Source organism: Thalassophryne amazonica, chromosome 6 (assembly GCF_902500255.1).
Source record: "Thalassophryne amazonica chromosome 6, fThaAma1.1, whole genome shotgun sequence".
Taxonomy (NCBI): domain Eukaryota; kingdom Metazoa; phylum Chordata; class Actinopteri; order Batrachoidiformes; family Batrachoididae; genus Thalassophryne; species Thalassophryne amazonica.
In genome coordinates, this window is record NC_047108.1 from 110,056,249 (window position 1) to 110,078,040 (window position 21,792).

Below are 21,792 nucleotides of genomic sequence, written 5' to 3' on the forward strand. Positions count from 1 at the left end.
TTCAGTACCTTTTAACATCATCAGCGGTGTGAAACAGGGATGCATCTTGGACCCAACACTCTTAGGTATATTCTTTTCCCTGATGCTGAAGTGTGCCTTTGGACATGCCTCTAACAACTTTCTCCTCCGCACTTGCCCAGATAGCCGACTTTTCAACCTTGCCTGGCTGAAGGCCAAGACTAAAATCTGCAGGGTTCTCATCAGAGACTTGCTCTTTACAGTTGATGATGCTGTTGTGGCTCATTCAGCACAAAAACTACAGGCTCTGTTGGATCACTTTTTCCTAGCCAGGAAGGCATTTGGCCTCTCTATCAGCATGAAGAAAATCAACGGTTCGCTGCCAAGGCATGTCATCTCCTCCCTCAATCTTCATTGACAACACAAAGCTGGAAGTTGTCCACCACTTTAACTGTCTTGGGTCTACTGTGATGGACAGCCTCTCTCTGGATGCCAAGTTGGACATCAGATTGGGGAAAGCAGCCACAATGTTTGGCCGTCTCACTTCTAGAGTATGGAACATGTATGGAACTTGAAGCTGACCATAAAAACCAAGATGGCGTCTATATCGCCTGTGTGATCAGCACTTTCCTGTATGGGAGTGAGTCCTGCCCTACGTAATCACGGTGAGAGAAGAAGCTCAATGTATTCCACCTGGGAAGCCTCCGCAAGGTTCTGGGTATCAACTGGAAAGATCATAACACAAATGCTGATGTAATGCTGATGCTGATGTACTATTTTGTGCTGTACTACCTCTTTCCTGAGACAGTGCAGACTGCGTTTGCTAGGCCACATTTGTAGAATGGGTGTCAGTCGCATCCCAAAAAACATCCTGTATGGGGAACTCGCTCAGGGCAAGCACCCAATCGGCCATCCTCATCTGTGTTTCAAAGACATGGTCAAAAGAGACTTTGTAGGTATGAAGATCAACATTGACTCTTGGGAGCAACTGGCTGATGATCGGGCCAAATGGAGAGCCACTGTACACAAACACATCATGGACTTTGAGACTAGACAGCATGACCTTGCTGCTGAAACGTGCCACATGCGCTCTGAATGCTCTGCAGCCCAGCACGAGGGCACAACTGCCATAAACACTTTTTAGTGTGTCCTGGGTGGTAGACAAAGTCTTTCCCGTGTAGGGCTCTACAGTCACGAAAGACAATGCTCCAGCAGCACCACCACCTGGCTTTTTTCCACTTTTCTACTTTTTATGTTGTTATATACTTTAAGAATACAAAACCATCTCTTATTTCTTGAACGCACTCATTCATCTTCAACCGCTTATCTGGCATTTGCTCACAGGGACAACAGCTCCAGCAGGGGACCCCAGACTTCCCTTTCCCTGGCCACATTGACCACCTCTGACTGGGGATCCCGAGGCGTTCCCAGAACAGTGTGGAGATATAATTTCTCCACTTAGTCCTGGGTCTTCCCCGGGGTCTCCTCCCAGATGGATGTGCCTGGAACACCTCCCTAGGGAGGTGCCCAGGGGGCATCCTTACCAGAAGCCCGAACCACCTCAGCTGGCTACTTTCAATGTGAAGGACCAGCAGCTGTACTCCGAGCTCCCCACTGATCCAAGCTTCTCACCCTATCTGTAAGGGAGACACCAGCCACCCTCCTGAGGAAGCCCATTTCAGCTGCTTTTACCCAGTGAGAGTAGGAAGGAAGATTGACCAGTAGATTGAGAGCTTCGCCTTTTAGCTCAGCTACCTTTTGTCACAACAGTACGGTAGAGTGAATGCAGTACCGGCCCTGCTGTGCTGATTCTCCAAATAATCTCACGATCCGTTGTCCCCTCATTTGTGAACAAGACCCCTAGGGACTTGTGTTCCTTCACTTGGGGCAAGACCTCATTCCCTACCCAGAGTAGGCAATCCATCAGTTTCCTCCTGAAAGCCATGACCTCAGATTTACTGTGCTGATCCCCATCCCAGTCGCTTCACACTCAGCTGTGAACCAAACCAGTGAGTGTTGGAGGTCACAGGCTGATGAAGCCAACAGGACCACATCATCTGCAAAAAGCAGCAATGAGGCCCTGAGCCCACCAAACTGAAGATCCTCCTCCCCCCGACTACACCTTGATATCGATATCCTGTCCATGAATATCATAAACAGAATTGGTGAGAAGACGCAACCCTAGCAGGGGCCAACCCCCACTGGAAACGAGTCCGACTTACTGCCGAGCACCTGACCACAGCTCTTGCCTTGTGAATACAGAGATTGGATGGCTCAGAGAAGGGACCCCCTCACTCCATACTCCTGCAGCACCTCCCACAGTATCTCCCGGGGTACCCCATCATACGCCTTCTCCAAGTCCACTAAACACATGTAGACTGGACACATATAGTCCCAGGCCCCCTCCAGGATCAACGACTGCCTGCTGTAGCAACACATAAAATGGATATTATTTTATCTTTGATAAGGAGTGGCGCAGACTGTCACCCGCTTTAATCAGGCAAATGAATGACAATTTTTCCAGTTTGTTTTCATTTTCTACTGTGTAATAGATGACTGTAACCTGCCTCCTTCCTGTAATTTCTCCAAAGGTCTGAACTATCCAGAAGGTGTTTTTGATTTGGACTGAGACCACCTCTTTTGGTTGGACAAAAATGGGCTCAGCCTTCACACCTGCTATTTTGGCAGAATGTGTAATTTTTTAAATTTTCTTTTCTTAAAGGATATTATGCATTTTGGGTCGTGAGTAGTTGGTACTCAGACAGATAGGAGAGTCTAAAAATGCTGTTTTCAGATATTTTGCTCACGTGCAGGCTCATGATGACAGTCTGCTCTCACGGTTTCTGTGAAAAAATCAAAATCAGCACTGTAGGGAAAATTCTTATTAGGAAACTTTATACATCCATGGCGGCACGGTGGCTTAGTGGTTAGCACTGTTGCCTCACATCAAGAAGGTTGTGGGATTGCTTCCTGTCCTTTCTGTGTGGAGTTTGCATGTTCTCCTCTTGTCTTTGTGGTTTCTCCCACAGTCAAAAAACATGCTTATTCAGGGTTTGCTCCTTTCTTTGCCCCTGACCCAGGCAGCATCTCTGAATATGCATTTGGTCCTTGGGTGCCGGACTGTGGCTGCACATTGCCCCTAGTGGTTAGATTGTGTCTAACTGTAATAAGGATGGTTAAATGCAAAGGACAAATTTCATTGTATGTATACAGTATATGTACAATGACAATAAATGCTCTATTCTTTTCGCTATAATGGCCACCTCTAATAAATGAAACCCTTAGTTTTCTGACAGTTACTATTTATTCTATATACTAATTTAATGTTAAATGTAATTGTGTTGTTCTAAGGTAACAGATTATATTTTAAGTCAGGCCAAAGTATCACTGTCTGGTTTGTGGTGAAATCAAACTGATTAATGATGTCTGTTAATCTGTTTCAAGGCCAGATGTTAATAGTACATGGGATTCTGATATTTTGGTTACAACAGGGTTCTGGTGTTGGTTTTTTGTTGTTGTTGTTTTTTTTTTTCTTTTTTTTTTTTTTGTCATAATTTTTACTTTAGTCTCCAGTTATTTTTCCAGATGATTTTAAGACTTTGGCTTGACATTTCTTATGTGTCCACAGAAAGCCAGACGATATGAAGCAGTGCGGTGGATGATGGTCTTTGCTATTGGAGTTGCTGTTGGTTTGGTGGGCTGGTTTGTAATACCTTGGCTTAGATTTTGCTGCCTCAAACCACAGATGAGCAGGAAATGTTGGCGTTTCTCTTTCAGGTGGGCCTGTTTGTGGATTTCTTTGTTCACCTCTTCACAGACATCAAATTGACACTCGTAGCTCGTTGTATCCTTTACCAAGTTGTGAGTATGAAGCTGTTGGACAGAGGATTTTAATATCACAAGAAGAATTTACAGTCACTGTGGTGACTTTGGACTGGTGTTTTGGGGTATGCATTTCTAGGATACATCGATCGAACTCTTGCTATTCTTTCTCAGAATGTTGAAGTTTATAAAATCATTCATTTCATTTTCTGCTGCTTTTCTGGGTCCAAGTCACAGTGGCAGTCGACCAAGTAGGTCATCCCACACTTCCATATCCTCAGCCAAGTCCTCTAAGTCTTCCCCAAGGCAGCTGTGGAATATAGTCCCTGCAGCATGTCCTGGGTCTTCCCCAGGTCCCCTCCCAGTTGGATGTGCCTGGAAGACTTCACAGAGAGAACACCAGGGGACATCCTCACTAGATGCCCGAACCACCTCAGCTGGCTCCTTTCGATGCAAAAAAGCAGCGGCTCTACTTCAAGTCTTTCCCACATAGTTGAGCTTCTCACCATGTCCCTTAGTGTAAGACCAGGGTACCCAGCAAAGAAAACGTATTTTCGCTGCTTATAGACACTCATCAACAAGACCCTGAGATACTTAAATTCCTCCACTGACCCAGAGGGGACAATCTACCCTTTTCTAAATAAGGATCGTGGTCTCATTTTGGATGCGCTTATCTTCATTCCAAGCTTTTCACATTCAACCTTAAACCTGTGCAGTGGAGGTCACCGTCTGATGAAGACGATAGAATCATGTCATCTGCAAAAAGCCAAGAACTGGACATCCTGCAATCCCTAACTGTGCCTTGAAATCCCATGCGTTGAACATCACAAGCAGGTTTGATGACAAGGGGCAGCCACGGCTGAGTCCAACAACCAATGGGAACAAGTCTGATATGATGCGGAGAACATGAACACAGCTCCTACTTTGCTCGTATAGAGCCTGGATCCCATTTTGTAGTGTTTCCAGTACCCAGTATTCCCACAGCACCAACAACAGGACACTTAGAGGGACCCAGTTGTACGCCAAGTCACAAAACACATGAATGGTAGGTCATACTCCCAAAGTCCTTCTAATGTCTTTGTGAAGATAGGCCATAGGTATTAAAGGCACTGTGCTGTTGTGGTTTGAATCATATTTATCTAATAGATTACAATTTGTTCATGTAAATGGGGAGTCTTCTTCACAGACTAAGGTTAATTATGGAGTTCCACAGGGTTCTGTGCTGGGACCAATTTATTCACTTTATACATGCTTCCCTTAGGCAGTATTATTAGAAAGCATTGCTTAAATTTTCATTGTTACGCAGATGATACCCAGCTTTATCTATCCATGAAGCCAGAGGACACACACCAATTAGTTAAACTACAGGAATGTCTTACAGACATAAAGACATGGATGACCTCTAATTTCCTGCTTTTAAATTCAGATAAAACTGAAGTTATTGTACTTGGCCCCACAAATCTTAGAAACATGGTGTCTAACCATATCCTTACTCTGGATGGCATTACCCTGACCTCTAGTAATGCTGTGAGCAATCTTGGAGTCATTTTGATCAGGATATGTCCTTCAATGCGCATATTAAGCAAATATGTAGGACTGCTTTTTTACATTTGCGCAATATCTCTAAAATTAGAAAGGTCTTGTTTCAGAGTGATGCTGAAAAACTAATTCATGCATTTATTTCCTCTAGGCTGGACTATTGTAATTCATTATTATCAGGTTGTCCTAAAAGTTTCCTGAAAAGCCTTCAGTTAATTCAAAATGCTGCAGCTAGAGTACTGACGGGACTAGAAGGAGAGAGCATATTTCACCCATATTGGCCTCTCTTCATTGGCTTCCTGTTAATTCTAGAATAGAATTTAAAATTCTTCTTCTTACTTATAAGGTTTTGAATAATCAGGTCCCATCTTATCTTAGGGACCTCTTACTACCATATCACCCCAATAGAGCGCTTTGCTCTCAGACTGCAGGCTTACTTGTAGTTCCTAGGGTTTTTAAGAGTAGAATGGGAGGCAGAGCCTTCAGCTTTCAGGCTCCTCTCCTGTGGAACCAGCTCCCAGTTCGGATCAGGGAGAGGGAGACAGACACCCTCTCTACTTTTAAGATTAGGTTTAAAACTTTCCTTTTTGCTAAAGCTTATAGTTAGGGCTGGATCAGGTGACCCTGAACCATCCCTTAGTTATGCTGCTATAGACTTAGACTGCTGGAGGGTTCCCATGATGCACTGAGTGTTTCTTTCTCTTTTTGCTCTGTATGCACCACTCTGCATTTAATCATTAGTGATTGATCTCTGCTGTTTTCCACAGCATGTCAGTTTTTCCTTCCCACTGTTGCCAAGTGCTTGCTCACAGGGGGTCATTTTGACCGTTGGGGTTTTTCTGTAATTATTGTATGGCTTTTGCCTTGCAATATAAAGCGCCTTGGGGCAACTGTTGTTGTGATTTGGCGTTATATAAATAAAACTGATTTGATTTGATATAGATCTGGCCCACCGTTCCATGACCAGGGCAGATGTAGATCTGCCCTTCCTGAATCTGAATAGCTGTCCAAGTAGTCTCTCTTGTACCCTGGCATAGGCTTTCCCAGGGAGGCTGAGAAGTGTGATACCTTTATAATTGGAACACACTCGGTGGTCCAACATTTAAAGGGCTCTGGTACCAAATGTATGTACGAGCACCCTTGTGCTCGTACATACCTCTCAAAATTTCTGCATCATTGCCCACGTGAGCATTGACGTCTCCCAGATGAATGAATGAGTTCTCAGAAGGAACATTTTCCAGAATCACACTCAGTCTCCAAGTAAACTGGGTACTCCGAACAGTTTTTGGGTGCATTTGCAGTCAACAGCAGTTCAGAGTACCCAGCATTCAGCCTGGGACTTTGATTATCCCCACACCCACCTGGTGCCTCTCACTCTGGAGAGAGTCCATCCTTACTCTAGGAGATTGGTTCCCCGGCCTTTACTGTGCCTGTCGGTGAGCCTAGTTATTTCTAGTTTGTAGTCCACTTTATGTAAACATCTTGACATTCTGATTATTCATTAACATTCCAAAAGTCTCACAATGCTGCTGATAATTTGTCCTTAAAGTGTGCCATGCTATATTATGTTGGTGTTCTTCTGCTTTCCAGGAAACGAACCCCTTAGACATAAGCAGTGTCCTTCTCTTTGTAGCATTGTTCTTCAAAAGTTGTGAAGTGTGTTAAACTGTAGAATTGTGTTGGAGTGTTTTGTCCTTGACCTCAGCATTTGCAGCCGTGGAAGAGTGCAATGGGAAAGCCTGCCTCGCCCTCTCACTCCTGGAGCTCATGGGTTTCAATCTAACCTTTACCTTAATCGCCAGCGTGCTGGTCCTGATTGAGGTAAGCTATCATAATTTGGGACACTCTTGTTTTGATTAACGGAGAGATTACAGGCCCTTCAGTTACCAACACTGGAGTACCGGTCTAGACGGACTGATGTGGCACAGAAATTTAAACTCATCAATAACATTGACTGTATCAGTCTTGGCAAGGACGCGTTTATGTTTATACCAGTATGGAGTGACAGAACTAGAGGCCACTGAAAACACCTTCAAACAGGAGAATCCAGAGGTCTATGTGTCCATTTTTTTCAGAGTGATAAAGGACTGGAATGCCTTATCTAAAGATACAGTGATGTTTAGGGCAATGTAAAGTTCACATAAGTGGGATTTTTGTGTCATTGTGACTTGTTTTAAAGTGATAACTGCTTTTATTTTGATGCATTCAGGGTAAAATCACAGTCTGTGTGGAGGAGCTGCAGCTGGGTCAATAACTAATTGTAATAGACCTATTTTTTCTAAATTTGGATTTTATTGACAGGTTTCCTCCCACATTTAAAACCACTTAAAGACATTCGCCCTATTGAGATATTGCAACAAGATTTGAGTGCAACTCCAAAAGGTGCTTTTCCGAGGTGTGAATAATTATTAGCCAAATAAAATATAATCAAAATTAACAAAAGAAATTATTTAAATATATGTACAACTAAAAATAAAATGTGGATAAAATGTAAAATGAGAAATTATGTATGACTATGGAATTATATTGCACATGCGTACAGATATTGCACAAGAAACTTTGTAAAGTGCAGATTAATGTGGTTTGTTATTGCTCAGTGCAGTGATTGCTATGGGAAAAATATATCATCTTGCAGCGCACAAACTCTCCATGATCCCTTGCGCACCACAAGGTTGCTGCAGTCTAAACATCATAGAGAAATCACATGACAATTGCAAAGGAACATTATACAACCAAAATGTAATTTTTTTTTTTTTTTATGCTTTTCATCACGTTAATAACAGACTGCTGCAGGAGACCTTAAAAACTTGCTAAAACAAATACTCCAACTATTCCATGTCTGCTACGTTTAACCTGCGTGGAACTTCATTAAAGCAAACTGAATTTCAGACATCTTATGTATATATATATGTATATATGTGTGTGTGTGTGTGTGTGTGTCTATATATTGTAGGGGGAAAACCACAGGATGAATATAATAATGTTTTGGAATATTGAAAATTATCACTTGTGGATAATTTTACACTGGGGCACCACCTAGTTCAAAGGATAGGTCCTTGTAATTTAAGCATTCATTAATTGATTAGTCTCAATTTAATTAATCAGTCTCAGTTTAATTAATCATTCTCAGTTTAATTAATCATTCTCAGTTTCTAAAGGATAAGCTCCGCAGGTCAGATCCGACACTCTCTGTAAAACCATACAAAAATCACAGACTTCACACGTTTAAGATATTTATTTAACCCTTGTAGGAGTTAAATAACAGGACATATCACAGTGAGCAAATTAAGGATGACGACAATCAATTAGCAATGATTATATGATGTTCTGATAGTTTGGTTTCGTAGCGGGAGTTTTGGGAGTAAGATTCGTCCTAATTTAACAGGTAATTTACTTTGGTATTGTTAACCTGAGAGAAGATTAATGATTTTGAATAGAGTTAAATAAAGCCACTCTGTTTATCTGACAAAGAGTGGGATTCGGTCTTACTTGCGCAGTGCAGCGAGTCTCTGTGAGGTCCAATGCTGGAATCGTCTGGTTCAGTCGACGCTCTGTCCGCCACACAGCTTTGTCAGGGACCTTGACAAAGAGGCTCTGTCGGTCCGACCTGCTAGGTTTCGTCAGTGGCGGGGATGATTTTTGTTGTGGTACTTTGATTTCGCGGCAGCAGTTCAAGTCACTGTGGACGTCTCAGCTGACCTGGATGTTTTTCCTCTGCAGCGCTCTGGAGTATGGCTCGTCAGAATAAAGGTTTGAATGTCTTTATTCTCTATCAAAAATCCAAAAATCAAAAATTCGTCTTTCGTCGTTGTCTTTTTGGAAGCTTGATCGAATCAGAATTTATTGCAAAGTTAGCTGACTTTATAAGAAAAATGTTCGTGAAAGGAATTTGGAGTTTGAAAAAGAAAAAGGTTTTAATTTGAAAATTTGAAAAAGGAAGTTAAATGTGCCGGCGCGTTTAACTTGACAAAGGTTGCAAAAGTTATCTGTTAGAAAAATAAAGTAAATTCTTGTCGGTACGCCAAACAAGAAAGAGTCTTAAGTGGCACGTAGCTTTAAACAAAGGGTCATAAATCTTAATGGCAGAAGCAGTGTCTTTAAACCCAAAGAAAAGAAGAGAGAAAGGCGTAAGATTAAGAGCAAGAGCGTAAGAGCGCGAATTCCCGGGCGCAAGCTCTTTTTAAGGGTTTAATAAGCTCCACCCACAAGAATTCTGGGTAACGTAGTTTCTGGAGTTTCCTTTGTCAATCGCTGGCATTTGGGACATTGGAGAGGTGTTCTCTTCACGGATGAATCCCGGTTCACACTGTCCAGGGCAGATGGCAGACAGCGTGTGTGGCGTCGTGTGGGTGAGCGGTTTTCTGATGTCAATGTTGTGGATCGGGTGGCCCATGGTGGCGGTGGGTTTATGGTATGGGCAGGCATCTGTTATGGACGAAGAACACAGGTGCATTTTATTGATGGCATTTTGAATGCACAGAGATACCATGATGAGATCCTGAGTCCCATTGTTGTGCCATACATCCAAGAACATCACCTCATGTTGCAGAAGGATAATGCACGGCCTCATGTTGCAAGGATCTATACACAATTCTTGGAAGCTGAAAATGTCCCAGTTCTTGCATGGCCGGCATACTCACCGGACATGTCACCCATTGAGCATGTTTGGGAAGCTCTGGACCGGCGTATACGACAGTGTGTACCAGTTCCTGCCAATATCCAGCAACTTCACACAGCCATTGAAGAGGAGTGGACCAACATTCCATAGGCCACAATTGACAACCTGATCAACTCTATGCGAAGGAGATGTGTTGCACTGCATGAGGCAAATGGTGGTCACACCAGATACTGACTGGTATCCCCCCCCCCCAATAAAACAAAACTGCACCTTTCAGAGTGGCCTTTTATTGTGGGCAGTCTAAGGCACACCTGTGCACTAATCATGGTGTCTAATCAGCATCTTGATATGGCACACCTGTGAAATGGGATGGATTATCTTGGCAAAGGAGAAGTGCTCACTATCACAGATTTAGACTGGTTTGTGAACAATATTTGAGGGAAATGGTGATATTGTGTATGTGGAAAAAGTTTTAGATCTTTGAGTTCATCTCATACAAAATGGGAGCAAAACCAAAAGTGTTGCGTTTATATTTTGTTGAGTATATATAAATCAACGTGGCTCCAACACTCGGCTTTGAAACCAAACCAAGTCCTGCAGAATTCTGGCTCTCACAGACCTGTTAATTTTTCTTTAAGAAGCCCTCTTATTCTGCACTCTTCACCTGTATTAATTGCACCTGTTTGAACTAGTTACATGTATAAAAGCCACCTGTTCACACACTCAATCAATCACATTCCAACCTGTCCACCATAGCCAAGACCAAAGGGCTGTCTAAGGACACCAGGGACAAAACTGTAGACCTGCACAAGGCTGGGATGGACTACAGAACAACAGGCAAGCAGCTTGGAGAAAAGGCAACAACTGTTGGTGTAATTATTAGAAAATGGAAGAAACACAAGATGACTGTCAATCTCCCCCGGTCTGGGATTCCATGTAAGATCTCACTTTGTGGGGTAATGATGATTCTGAGAAAGCTCAGAACTACACAGGAGGACCTGGTCAGTGACCTGAAGAGAGCTGGGACCACAATCACAAAGATTACATTAGTAACACATGATGCTGTCAGGGTTTAAAATCCTGCAGGGCAGCAAGGTCCCCCTGCTCAAGCCAGCACATGTCCAGGCCCGTTTGAAGTTGACCAGTGACCATCTGGATGATCCAGAGGAGGCATGGGAGAAGGTCATGTGGCCAGATAAGACCAGAATAGAGCTTTTTGGAATCAACTTCACTTACCATGTTTAGAGGATGAGAACAACCCCAAGAAAACCATCCCAACCGTGAAGCATGGGGGTGGAAACATCATACTCTGGCGGTGCTCTTCTGCAAAGGGGACAGGACGACTGCACCGTATTGAAGGGAGGATGGATGGGTCATGTATTGCGAGATTTTGGCAAACAACCTCCTTCCCTTAGTAAGAGCATTGAAGATGGGTCATGGCTGGGTCTTCTAGCATGACAATGACCCCGAACACACAGCCAGGGCAACTAAGGAGGGGCTCCATAAGAAGCATTTCAAGGTCCTGGAGTGGCCTGGCCAGTCTCCAGACCTGAACTCAATAGAAAATCTTTGGAGGGAGCTGAAACTCCAGAACTGAAAGATCTAGAGAAAATCTATATGGAGGAGTTGACCAAAATCCCTGCTGCAGTGTGTGCAAACCTGGTGAAAAACTACAGGAATCATTTGACCTCTGTAATTGCAAACAAAGGCTACTGTACCAAATATTAACATTGATTTTCACAGGTGTTCAAATACTTATTTGCAGCAGTAACATACAAATAAATTATTAAAAAAATCATACATTGTGATTTCAAGATTTTTTATTTATTTTTTTTTAGATTATGTCTCTCACAGTGGACATGCACCTAAGATGAAAATTTCAGACCTCTCCATGATTTCTAAGGGGGAGAACTTGCAAAATCGCAGAGTGTTCAAATACTTATTTTCCTCACTGTGTGTGTGTATGTATATATATATATATATATATATATATATATATATATATATATGTATATATATATATATATATATATATATATGTGTGTATATATATATATATATATATATATATATATATATATATATGTGTGTATGTGTGTATATATATGTGTGTGTGTGTGTGTGTAAATTCTTGCCATCTGAAAGAAATGCAGGGCTGTGAAAACTCTGTGGATCCACGAAATTATGCAGATTTCATCGTTGGGGGGGGGGGGGGTGTTAGCGTTTTACTCTGTAATCGTGATCGTCACTGAGTTTTTAAAATGTCTATTGCAAAGTGTTCTTTTTTACGACATTGTGCAAGTTTTATAATACTGCGGCGGTCCGCGGACACTGATCTGTGTGTTACAGATACAGATCAGTGTCCTCAAATCCACAGAGTATCGAGGAGAAAAAACCTGGCTGTTGCGACAGTTGTCGTAAAGTGAGACTTGTTGGTTGCTGAGGTGATGCTGTGTGTTTCCTGCGCGAAGCTTAAGCTAATCATGTGGACATTGCAAACCTTTAGAGCTTAAAGTTTTTAAAAGAAGACTTGTGTAGCATGAACTTGAACTCCTTCACTTGGGGCAAGACCGCATTCCCTTCCTGGAGTAGGCATTCCATCGGTTTCCTACTGAGAACCATGGCCTCAGATTTAGAGGTGCTGATCCTCATCCCAGCTGCTTCACACTCAGCTGTGAACCAATCCAGTGAGTGCTAGAAGTCACAGGCCAATGACGCCAACAGCACCACATCATCTGCAAAAAGCAGCGATGAGACCCTGAGCCCACAAAACTGAAGAGCCTCCTCTCCCTGACTGTGCCTCAATATCCTGTCCATGAATATCACAAACAGGATTGGTGACAATGCGCAGCCCTGGCGGAGGCCAACCCCTACCGGAAACGAGGCCGACTTACTGCCGAGCACCCGAACACAACTCTCACTTTGTGAGTACAGAGATTGGATGGCCCTGGGAAAGGACCCCCTCACTCCATACTCCCGCAGCACCTCCCACAGTATTTCCTGGGGTACACAATCATATGCCTTCTACAAGTCCACAAAATACATGTAGACTGGATGAGCATACTCCCAGGCCCCCTCCATGATCTTTGTGAGAATAAAGAGCTGGTCAGTTGTTCTACAACCCAGACTGAACCCGCCCTGTTCCTCTTAAATCAGATGTTCAACTATAAGCCGAACCCTCCTCTCCAGCACCCTGGAGTAGACTTTACTAGGGAGGCTGAGTAGTGTGATGCCCCTGTAATTGTCCCACACATTCTGGCTGCAAATAACTACACGTAAAGTATAAGTTCACCAGCAGTAAATCAACAGGACAGCAGAGAAAATGCTAAGGTGATCGCCCGCCATTAGCCCTAAGCTTCACTAACAGAATTTAGATAAAGTTGAGGCCGAGACCCGTTCCGTTACTAATAAAATGAATTTAAAAAGATAGGAAGCATAGTTCCAAACTATGCTAGTATGTTAAACATATGAGAGGGAGAATAATTACATCTTAAGTCTGGACTTGAAAGTCTCTACAGAATTTGACTGTATGTCAAATCAGTGATGAGTGAATCAGTGATGTGATTTGTGATCAAGAGTTAGCAACAAGTACATATATCAGAGATTTTTGTGGTCGAAGGTGCCAAGATGTTTAAAATTAAGTCCCTTAGGCTTCTCACTACTTTCACTCTGGGTTGCCACAGCTGACCCAAGATGGAACTGATTGTTGATTTGGCAGAAGTTTTAAACTGGATGCAACTCCAAATTACATGGGCACAGAACGGGCACAGGTGGCCTTGAACCGGGAACCTTCCATACGGGCAGCAAGCAGACTAACCACTTGGCTAGGTGTTCATAGTTTCTGTGAAAGATATTGCTGGTCAGTTCAGTACATTCCTAAGATGTGAACTGGAAGAATACAACATGCTGGCCGGCCACATTCTGACAAATAGGCTTTGAGTCTCTGTATATTTTTATTTAAGAATGAATATATCCTTTTTGAAATTTTTCTGTGCATGTTCTCGTGTGTTTGTGCATACAGTAGTGTTCAGAATAATAGTAGTGCTATGTGACTAAAAAGATTAATCCAGGTTTTCAGTATATTTCTTATTGTTACATGGGAAACAAGGTACCAGTAGATTCAGTAGATTCTCACAAATCCAACCAAAAGACGAAGCATTCATGATGTGCACACGCTTAAGGCTATGAAATTGGGCACAATAATAGTAGTGTGGCATTCAGTCAGTGAGTTCGTCAGTTTTGTGGAACAAACAGGTGTGAATTGGAGAGGGGAAAACTTATACGCAGGTGCAAAAAATTATAGGCTGTTCATCTACAATGATCTTCAATGCTTTAAAAAGGACAAAAAACCAGAGTCATATGGAAGAAAATGGAAAACAACCATCAAAATGGATAGAAGAATAACCAGAATGGCAAAGGCTCACCCATTGATCAGCTCCAGGATGATCAAAGACAGTCTGGAGTTACCTGTAAGTGCTGTGACAGAAGACACCTGTGTGAAGCTAATTTATTTGTAAGAATCCCCCACAAAGTCCCTCTGTTAAATAAAAGACGTGCAGAAGAGGTTACAATTTGCCAAAGAACACATCAACTGGCCTAAAGAGAAATGGACTGATGAGAGTAAAATTGTTCTTTTTGGGTCCAAGGGCCGTAGATAGTTTGTGACATGACCGCAAACTCTGAATTCAAGCCACAGTTTACAGTGAAGACAGTGAAGCATGGTGGTGCAAGCATCACGATATGGACATGTTTCTCCTACTATGGTGTTTGGCCTATATATCGCATACCAGGTATCATGGATCAGTTTGGATATGTCAAAATACTTGGAGGTCATGTTGCCTTATGCTGAAGAGGACACGCCCTTGAAATGGGTGTTTCAACAAGACAGTGACCCCAAGCACACTAGTAAATGAGCAAAATCTTGGTTCCTAACCAACAAAATTAATGTTTTGGAGTGGCCTGCCCAATCCCTGTACCTAAATCCATTTGAGAACTTGTGGGGTGACATCAAAAAAGCTGTTTCTGAAGTAAAACCAAGAAATGTGAATGAACTGTGGAATGTTGGTAAGAATCTTGGCGTAGAATAACAGCTGAAAGGTGCCACAAGTTGGTTGACTCTGTGCCTTGCAGATGTGAAGAAATCATGAAAAACTGTTGTTATAAAACTAAATACTAGTTTAGTGATTCACAGGATTGCTAAAAAAGCAATTTGAACATAATAGTTTTGAGTTTGTAGCGTCTACTAATAGCCTAATTTCATAGCCTTAAGAGTGTGCATATCATGAATGCTTGGTCTTGTTGGATTTGTGAGAATCTACTGAATCTACTGGTACCTTGTGTTGTGAAAGTGTAGGAACACGGACCCACAACAGGGGGCGCAAATGAACGGACAATGGAGGAGTCAAATAACACTGTTTTTACTGTTGTGAAACAGGCACAACAAATACAACCGATTACAATATTGAAACTGAGTTCAATTACAACGGTGTCGTGTGGGCAGGCTCGACGATAGGAGACGTCTGTCCAAGTCGAACCGGAACCAACCCGATTTCCTCTGCCACCGAACCCCGGGAATACTGGAGCCGCCAAGTCCCGAATTCCCAGGTGGCCACTGCCTCCGCTCGTCGGATCCGGTACTGCTGGCAAGAAACAGAAACAGTCAGGTGTGGGTGCGGCTGCACCCAGCAACACAGAGGGTGGAGAGTCCACCTCCACCTCTCGTCAACAACAATCAAGAAGTGTAGGAAGGTGAGTACTTATCCAAATGCTGTCCGGTAGTCAGCTGTCCTACAAATAATCAACAAGAATACAATTATAGTCACACGTATGTGTAGGCGGAGATTGTTACCTCTTTGGTAAGGCGATATCTTGGCAAATGAGGTGGAGATGCCGTCCTGCTGATATACCTCCTTGTTGATTGGGATCAGCTGTCTCCAGTGATGGGTGACAGCTGTCATCCTGGCTGCTCCTGTAAGGCGGCAGCGCCCTCCGGTGCCTGGAGCCCGCACTCCAGGCAGGGCGCCCTCTAGTGGTGGTGGGCCAGCAGTACCTCCTCTTCAGCGGCCCACACAACACCTTGTTTCCCATGTAACAATAAGAAATATACTCAAAACCTGGATTAATCTTTTTAGTCACATAGCACTACTATTATTCTGAACACTACTGTATGTCAAAGTGTTATATACATAATGTAACTACCATAACTGGCCTGTTGGTAAAAAAAAAAAAAAAAAAGAAGAAGAAGAAGGGGACAGTTCCTGTGAGTTTCATAGATGTACTCAATATGACAAATAAACCTGATTTTTTTTTTTTTTTTTTTTTCAGGGGGTCCAGAGGGTACCAGAATTTGCCTCTATTTCACTTCTCGGAGAGCGAGTGATTAAATTAAACTTGTATGAAAAAGTGTCAGTTTGTGAGCCTGTCCCAACAGCCATAGGGCGAGAAGTGGAGTTCACCCTGATCTGAGTTCTTTGAGCCCACAAGTGACTTAAACTCCCGTGTCCGGGCCGGAATGCCGGGCTTTAATGATAGGGGATTCTATCACTCGCAAAGTCAGGTTACAGACGCCGGCTGTAAAATATGTATTCCTGGGCCAGAGCCCCAGGAATACATATTTTGTATTTTGTAGACAGCAAGGCATTAGTTTTATTGAAAACTGGCCTTCGTTCTGGGGCCGCCGTGGTTTACTGATGCCAGACAGCCTTCACCCTACTGGGGAAGGCGCCATCATCTTGTCTGCGAACATACGTGGAGGTCTACAGGGAGGGTAACATTAGGATTTTACAACAGGCCACGGAGCAGGTGATTAGAGACCATGCAAGGTTTATGACAAATGTGAGTGTAAAATCCATTAGCTTAGCTAGGAAATTAGTGCAGAAAATCCACTATGGTGATAGTGCAGTTTATCTGCCAGGGAGGGAAATTCAACAAGTTGAGACTGTGGCCTGTTTCCATAGATGTGCCTATAAAAATCATTAAGGGATATGCTTTGCAAACTTATTACCCATTACTACATTGGATGATGTGGAAATGGAGGATGGCCCGTTGACTGTTCCTGCAGTATCAGTTATTTCGTGTCTGCAACCTACAACCTGCATAGAATGTCTCAAACCTAAACCTACTTCCAGGCGTCTTATATACGCTACTCTGAAACCACCCCTAATTCCAAACAGTCCAACTGTCAACCCCACTGAGGTCCTTAGTCTGGGTCTCATTAACATAAGATAACCGTCCTCAAAATCATTGTTGGTTAATGATCTAATTATGGATCATCACTTAGATATGATTGGGTTATGTGAAACCTGGCTGAAACCTACAGCTGTCCTCCCATTAAATGAGGCCTGCCCACTGACGTACACATTTAGTCACGTCACCTTATGATGCGGAGCAAGGCGGGGGTGTTGCTCTTATTAGCTGTTGGAGGTCAATTTGGTGCGTTCATCTTGAACTTGTCAACTAGTGCAGATAACATTCTGATTGTTGGTGCCTTTAACATTCATAAAAATAACCCTTCTTATCCCCTCTGCAAATCATTTATGGAAATTGTAATTTTATATAGCACCCCTTGGGTACATATTGTGGCGTTTTGGGATTACCTTTCACTGCTATGCTGATGATTCTCAGTTATACATGCCGATGACTGCTGGTAATCTCATTCATATAAAATCTTTAGAAGATTACCTTGCATCAGTGAGAATTTGGATGTCTAGAAACTTCCTACTTTTAAACTCTGATAAGACTAAAATGATGGTTCTTGGTCCAGTGAGACATCGGCATCAGTTTGACCAGTTAAGGCTTAGCCTAGGCTCGTGTGTCATACATCACACTGACAAAGTGAGGAACCTTGGGGTAATTTTTGATCCTACATTGTCCTTTGACCTCCACATTAGAAATATTACGAGGACTGCTTTCTTCCACCTGCGAAATATAGAGAAGATTCATCCCATTATGTCTATGGCTGATGCTGAGACCCTGATCCATGCGTTTATCTCTTCTAGATTGGACTACTGCAATTTTCTATTTTCTGGTTTACCGCAGTCTAGCATTAGGGCCCTCCAGTTGGTTCAAAATGCTGCAGCCAGACTTTTGACACAAAGCAGAAAGTTCAACCACGTTACACCAAAATCTGGAAAGTATTCACAGCACTTCACTTTTTCCACATTTTTTTATGTTAGAGCCTTATTACAAAATGGAGTAAATTAATTCTACACACTCCTTCACTTCTACACACAATACCCCATAATGACTATGTGAAAAAATGTTTTTTGAGATTTTTGCAGAAATCACATGTTCATACATATTCACAGCCTTTGCCATGAAGCTCAAAATTGAGCCCAGGTGCCTCCTGTTTCCACTGATCATTCCTGCTATGTTTCTACAGTTTAAATGGAGTCCACCTGGGGTAAATTCAGTCAATTGGACATGATTTGGAAAGACACACACCTGTCTACATATAAGGTCCCACAGTTGACAGTCAGAGCACAAACCAAGCATGAAGTCAAAGGAATTGCCTGTAAACCTCTGAGACAACATTTCTGATGCTTTGAAGGTCCCAATGAGCACAGTGGCCTCCGTCATCTGAAAACAGCTGTTCCTTGGCTTCCTCAAACCCCAGGTGCAATATACCCGGGACTGTCTGCAGTTTGCATATCGGGCAGGTGTTGGTGTGGAGGATGCCATCCTCTACCTACTACACTGAGAACAAACTAAACAGCATGCGAGTGGACACCTTCCTGATCACTTGCATGTCCAGCTACCTCACCGACAGGCCGTGGTGTGCGCAGTTCTCGCTACCCCAGACTTTAACACCTCCCCTGTCAAGTTTATTTATCTCTCTCTACTGCTCAACTGCACATGCGCATCGAGATGATCTCCCCATCATCTAATGACAGTATTCTGCTTTAAAGACAGTGTGTTTACATGCAAGTCTTTACTTTTTTAATTGAAAAGACACAACTTACGTGGGCTTTCTACTTTTCTTCGGTGGGTGAGGTCAACTTGACGAGTGAGGTGCTCATGTGCAGTCGCGCTCATCTAGAGGGGATACGGTCACCCGTCGAGATGAACTCCTCTACCGAAGAAAACCCATTTAGGCTTTGTATTTACATAAAAATGCAGTGATAGGTGTTTTTTCAATTTTCAAAAAGAAAGGACTTGCATGTACATGCTGTCTTTAATGCAACATTATCGTTCGATGAGGGGGAGATCATCTCAACGGGGAGATCAACTGGACACATGTATCTGCCGATTTGCGCTACGGGGAGATTAACTCGAAGGGGCAGCTCATCTTTACAGAACACCAGCCACCACACCGATGAAACATATTGATACTGTTTTACATAAAACTATGCATTTTAATGATATTTCATTTAACATGATTTGACAGTTACTTGGTAGGGGAAGCACTGAAAATACAATGAAATTCATTTGGAAGGAATTAATTGTTTTCAGATGTTGTTTTCTGCAGGACTGCAGATAAGACTTTATATTTGTTGTGTGTGTGTGTGAATTTACGCGGCATGAGGACAGCATCGCTTGACGTTTTTTGACTTATGTGAAAGCCAGTAAAAATCCATAAATTAGCCGCATCATTGATTAAGCTGCAGTGTTCAAAGCGTGGGAAAAAAGTAGAGGCTTATAGTCCGGAAATAACGGAATTTACATCAGAGTGTGTTCGCCATGTGTAGCTTTTCTGTGCTCATGCTATGTCACAACATTCCGCAAGTGATCTGGGGGGTTTCTTCTGATTGGTTAAAATTGTGTCAGTGGCAGCATCTATGAAATTGTCCATGATGGATGAATTCTCATTAAATGCTGACTTTCGGAAGCAGATATTTCAGTTGGAAGAGCTCCTTATTTTCATTGATACACATCAGTCGTTAGTTTATAGCACAGTCTGTTTTCCTAGCTGTGTTTTATCAGTGGGTTTTCTTTTCCTTTAATGCCCAATTTGCGGTGAGCACCGGTTTCCCAAATGTAATCGGAGCTATTGAGTGCGCACATATTACTATAAAGGCACCATCACATGATGAATTTGTTTTAAGAGAAACATTTTCATTCCATAAATGTTCAAATCAAATGCGATGTATAAATGCATTGAGTTGGCTGGCACGGTGCGAGATGGATGGCTGCTTGATGGTTGAATAGTTTATCCGTATAATTGTTCCGAATGAAAATCAACGCAGGCACATTTGGGCGTGTGCGCGTTCAAATATGCTTTTTGTTATTATTAATGTTTTATTTTTATTGATGGTTGGAACTGGAGCTACAGAGTTTCTTAACAAACCCCCAACTATGTTCAGTATTTGTCATTAAAAGCGTGTGTAAGGTTGTTAATGTCACACACTGTTGTCATGTGTGAGTTTTTCCCCCAGATGGCGCCCTCTATTGAGTTCTACACCGGCTGCTCCTTACCGCTCATCTCTGCCGCACACCTGAAGTGTATGAGCGTCTGATGACCGGCAGACTATATATAAACTCAGACTTTCTGATAAGTAGTGCTGTATTCTTGGTTGTGTACCTTTCCTGGGGCCAGGTTCATGATGGACTCTTCCACAATCCATGACCCATGATCCAGACCGTTCCAAGCCTGATTGCTTCTCTGTGACCTTGACCGCATCTTCCTGTCACTCCCATGCTCCTAAGACATCGGAGCTTCCTGCAACTAAACTCAAGGTAACCTGGCCAACTCTCTATTTCCCGTATTAGAGGGAATTGTCATTCCTGATGTTCAAGACATTTTCCTGAGTGGCTCCCATGCTACCCTGGTTCCTGACCCCTGGATCCCTGCACAGCAAGTCATCTTGGAACTCCTTGGCTCACAGCTCACACAGCTAGCCGTCACAAACACACCGCACTTCACCTCTGACCTCTGGAGACAATTGATGGACTGTGAACTCTTTCTGAACAGTAAACCTTATTTCCTAAGAGGAGAACATTATTCCCTGATCTGTGAGCAACCCATTTTAGGCCTTCTGTGAATTGCGACTGTATAAGGCTTCCAGTGTTACGAGTGCACTCACCATCTGTGTCTTTATTTCCCTTAATTGGAGTCTGGCGTTCCACCTGGTCCTGGTCCCTGAACCTCTACTTTCAGTTCTCCTTCAAGACTGGCTCGGGGTACTACAGCTCCCTATTTTCACCACCAGGAGGCGACCACTCTCTATTCTGCAGGCACACCCAGCGCAGCATCTTTATTTTGTCCTTACAATGAATATCTTTTCTTTTGTAAACCAGTCCATGTCTTGCAACAAGCTTGTGGATCATATTCCAGAAGACTTGAGGCTGTAATTGTTGCCAAAGGTGCATCAACAAAGTATTTAACGAAGGCTGTGAATACTTATGTACATGTGATTTCTTAGTTTTTTGTTTGTAATAAATTTGTAAAAAAACAAACAAAAAAACACTTTTTGATGTTGTCATTATGGTGTGTTATGAGTACAGTTTTTGTGAAAAATGAATTTACTCCATTTTGGAATAAGGCTGTAACATAAACTGTGGAACAAGTGAAATGCTGTGAATACTTTCTGGACGTACTGTAATTACCAAGGGAACATAAACATGTCCTTTGCGCCAGCAGGTGTCAGCGTTTGTAGTTCTTGTGATATGATGGAAAGTGTGTGCTGTGAGTTCATACTGTATCATGCAGAATGACGGGATGATCTGTTGTTTGTCTCCAGCCGCTCGCTGCAGGCTCCGGGATCCCAGAGATTAAAAGTTACCTCAATGGAGTGAAGATTCCTGGAATAGTTCGGTTGCGAACGTTCCTGTGCAAAGCTACCGGAGTCCTTTTCACCGTGGCTGGAGGTAAAGTATCCTGACGGCATGCAGCTCTGATATGTTGTGTCATTACTGGA

The 21,792-nt window shown here is 42.8% G+C and overlaps 1 protein-coding gene across 1 annotated transcript in view; it reads left to right on the forward strand.

The window, feature by feature from the left end:
* Positions 1–21,792, forward strand: part of clcn6 (chloride channel 6) — a 192,142-nt gene that overhangs the window by 47,360 nt on the left and 122,990 nt on the right. The window contains exons 4-7 of the mRNA XM_034173132.1: positions 3,587–3,652; positions 3,736–3,802; positions 7,034–7,140; positions 21,616–21,742. Of these exons, the coding sequence (XP_034029023.1) occupies positions 3,587–3,652; positions 3,736–3,802; positions 7,034–7,140; positions 21,616–21,742 (367 nt within the window). The remainder of the gene's footprint in view (positions 1–3,586; positions 3,653–3,735; positions 3,803–7,033; positions 7,141–21,615; positions 21,743–21,792) is intronic.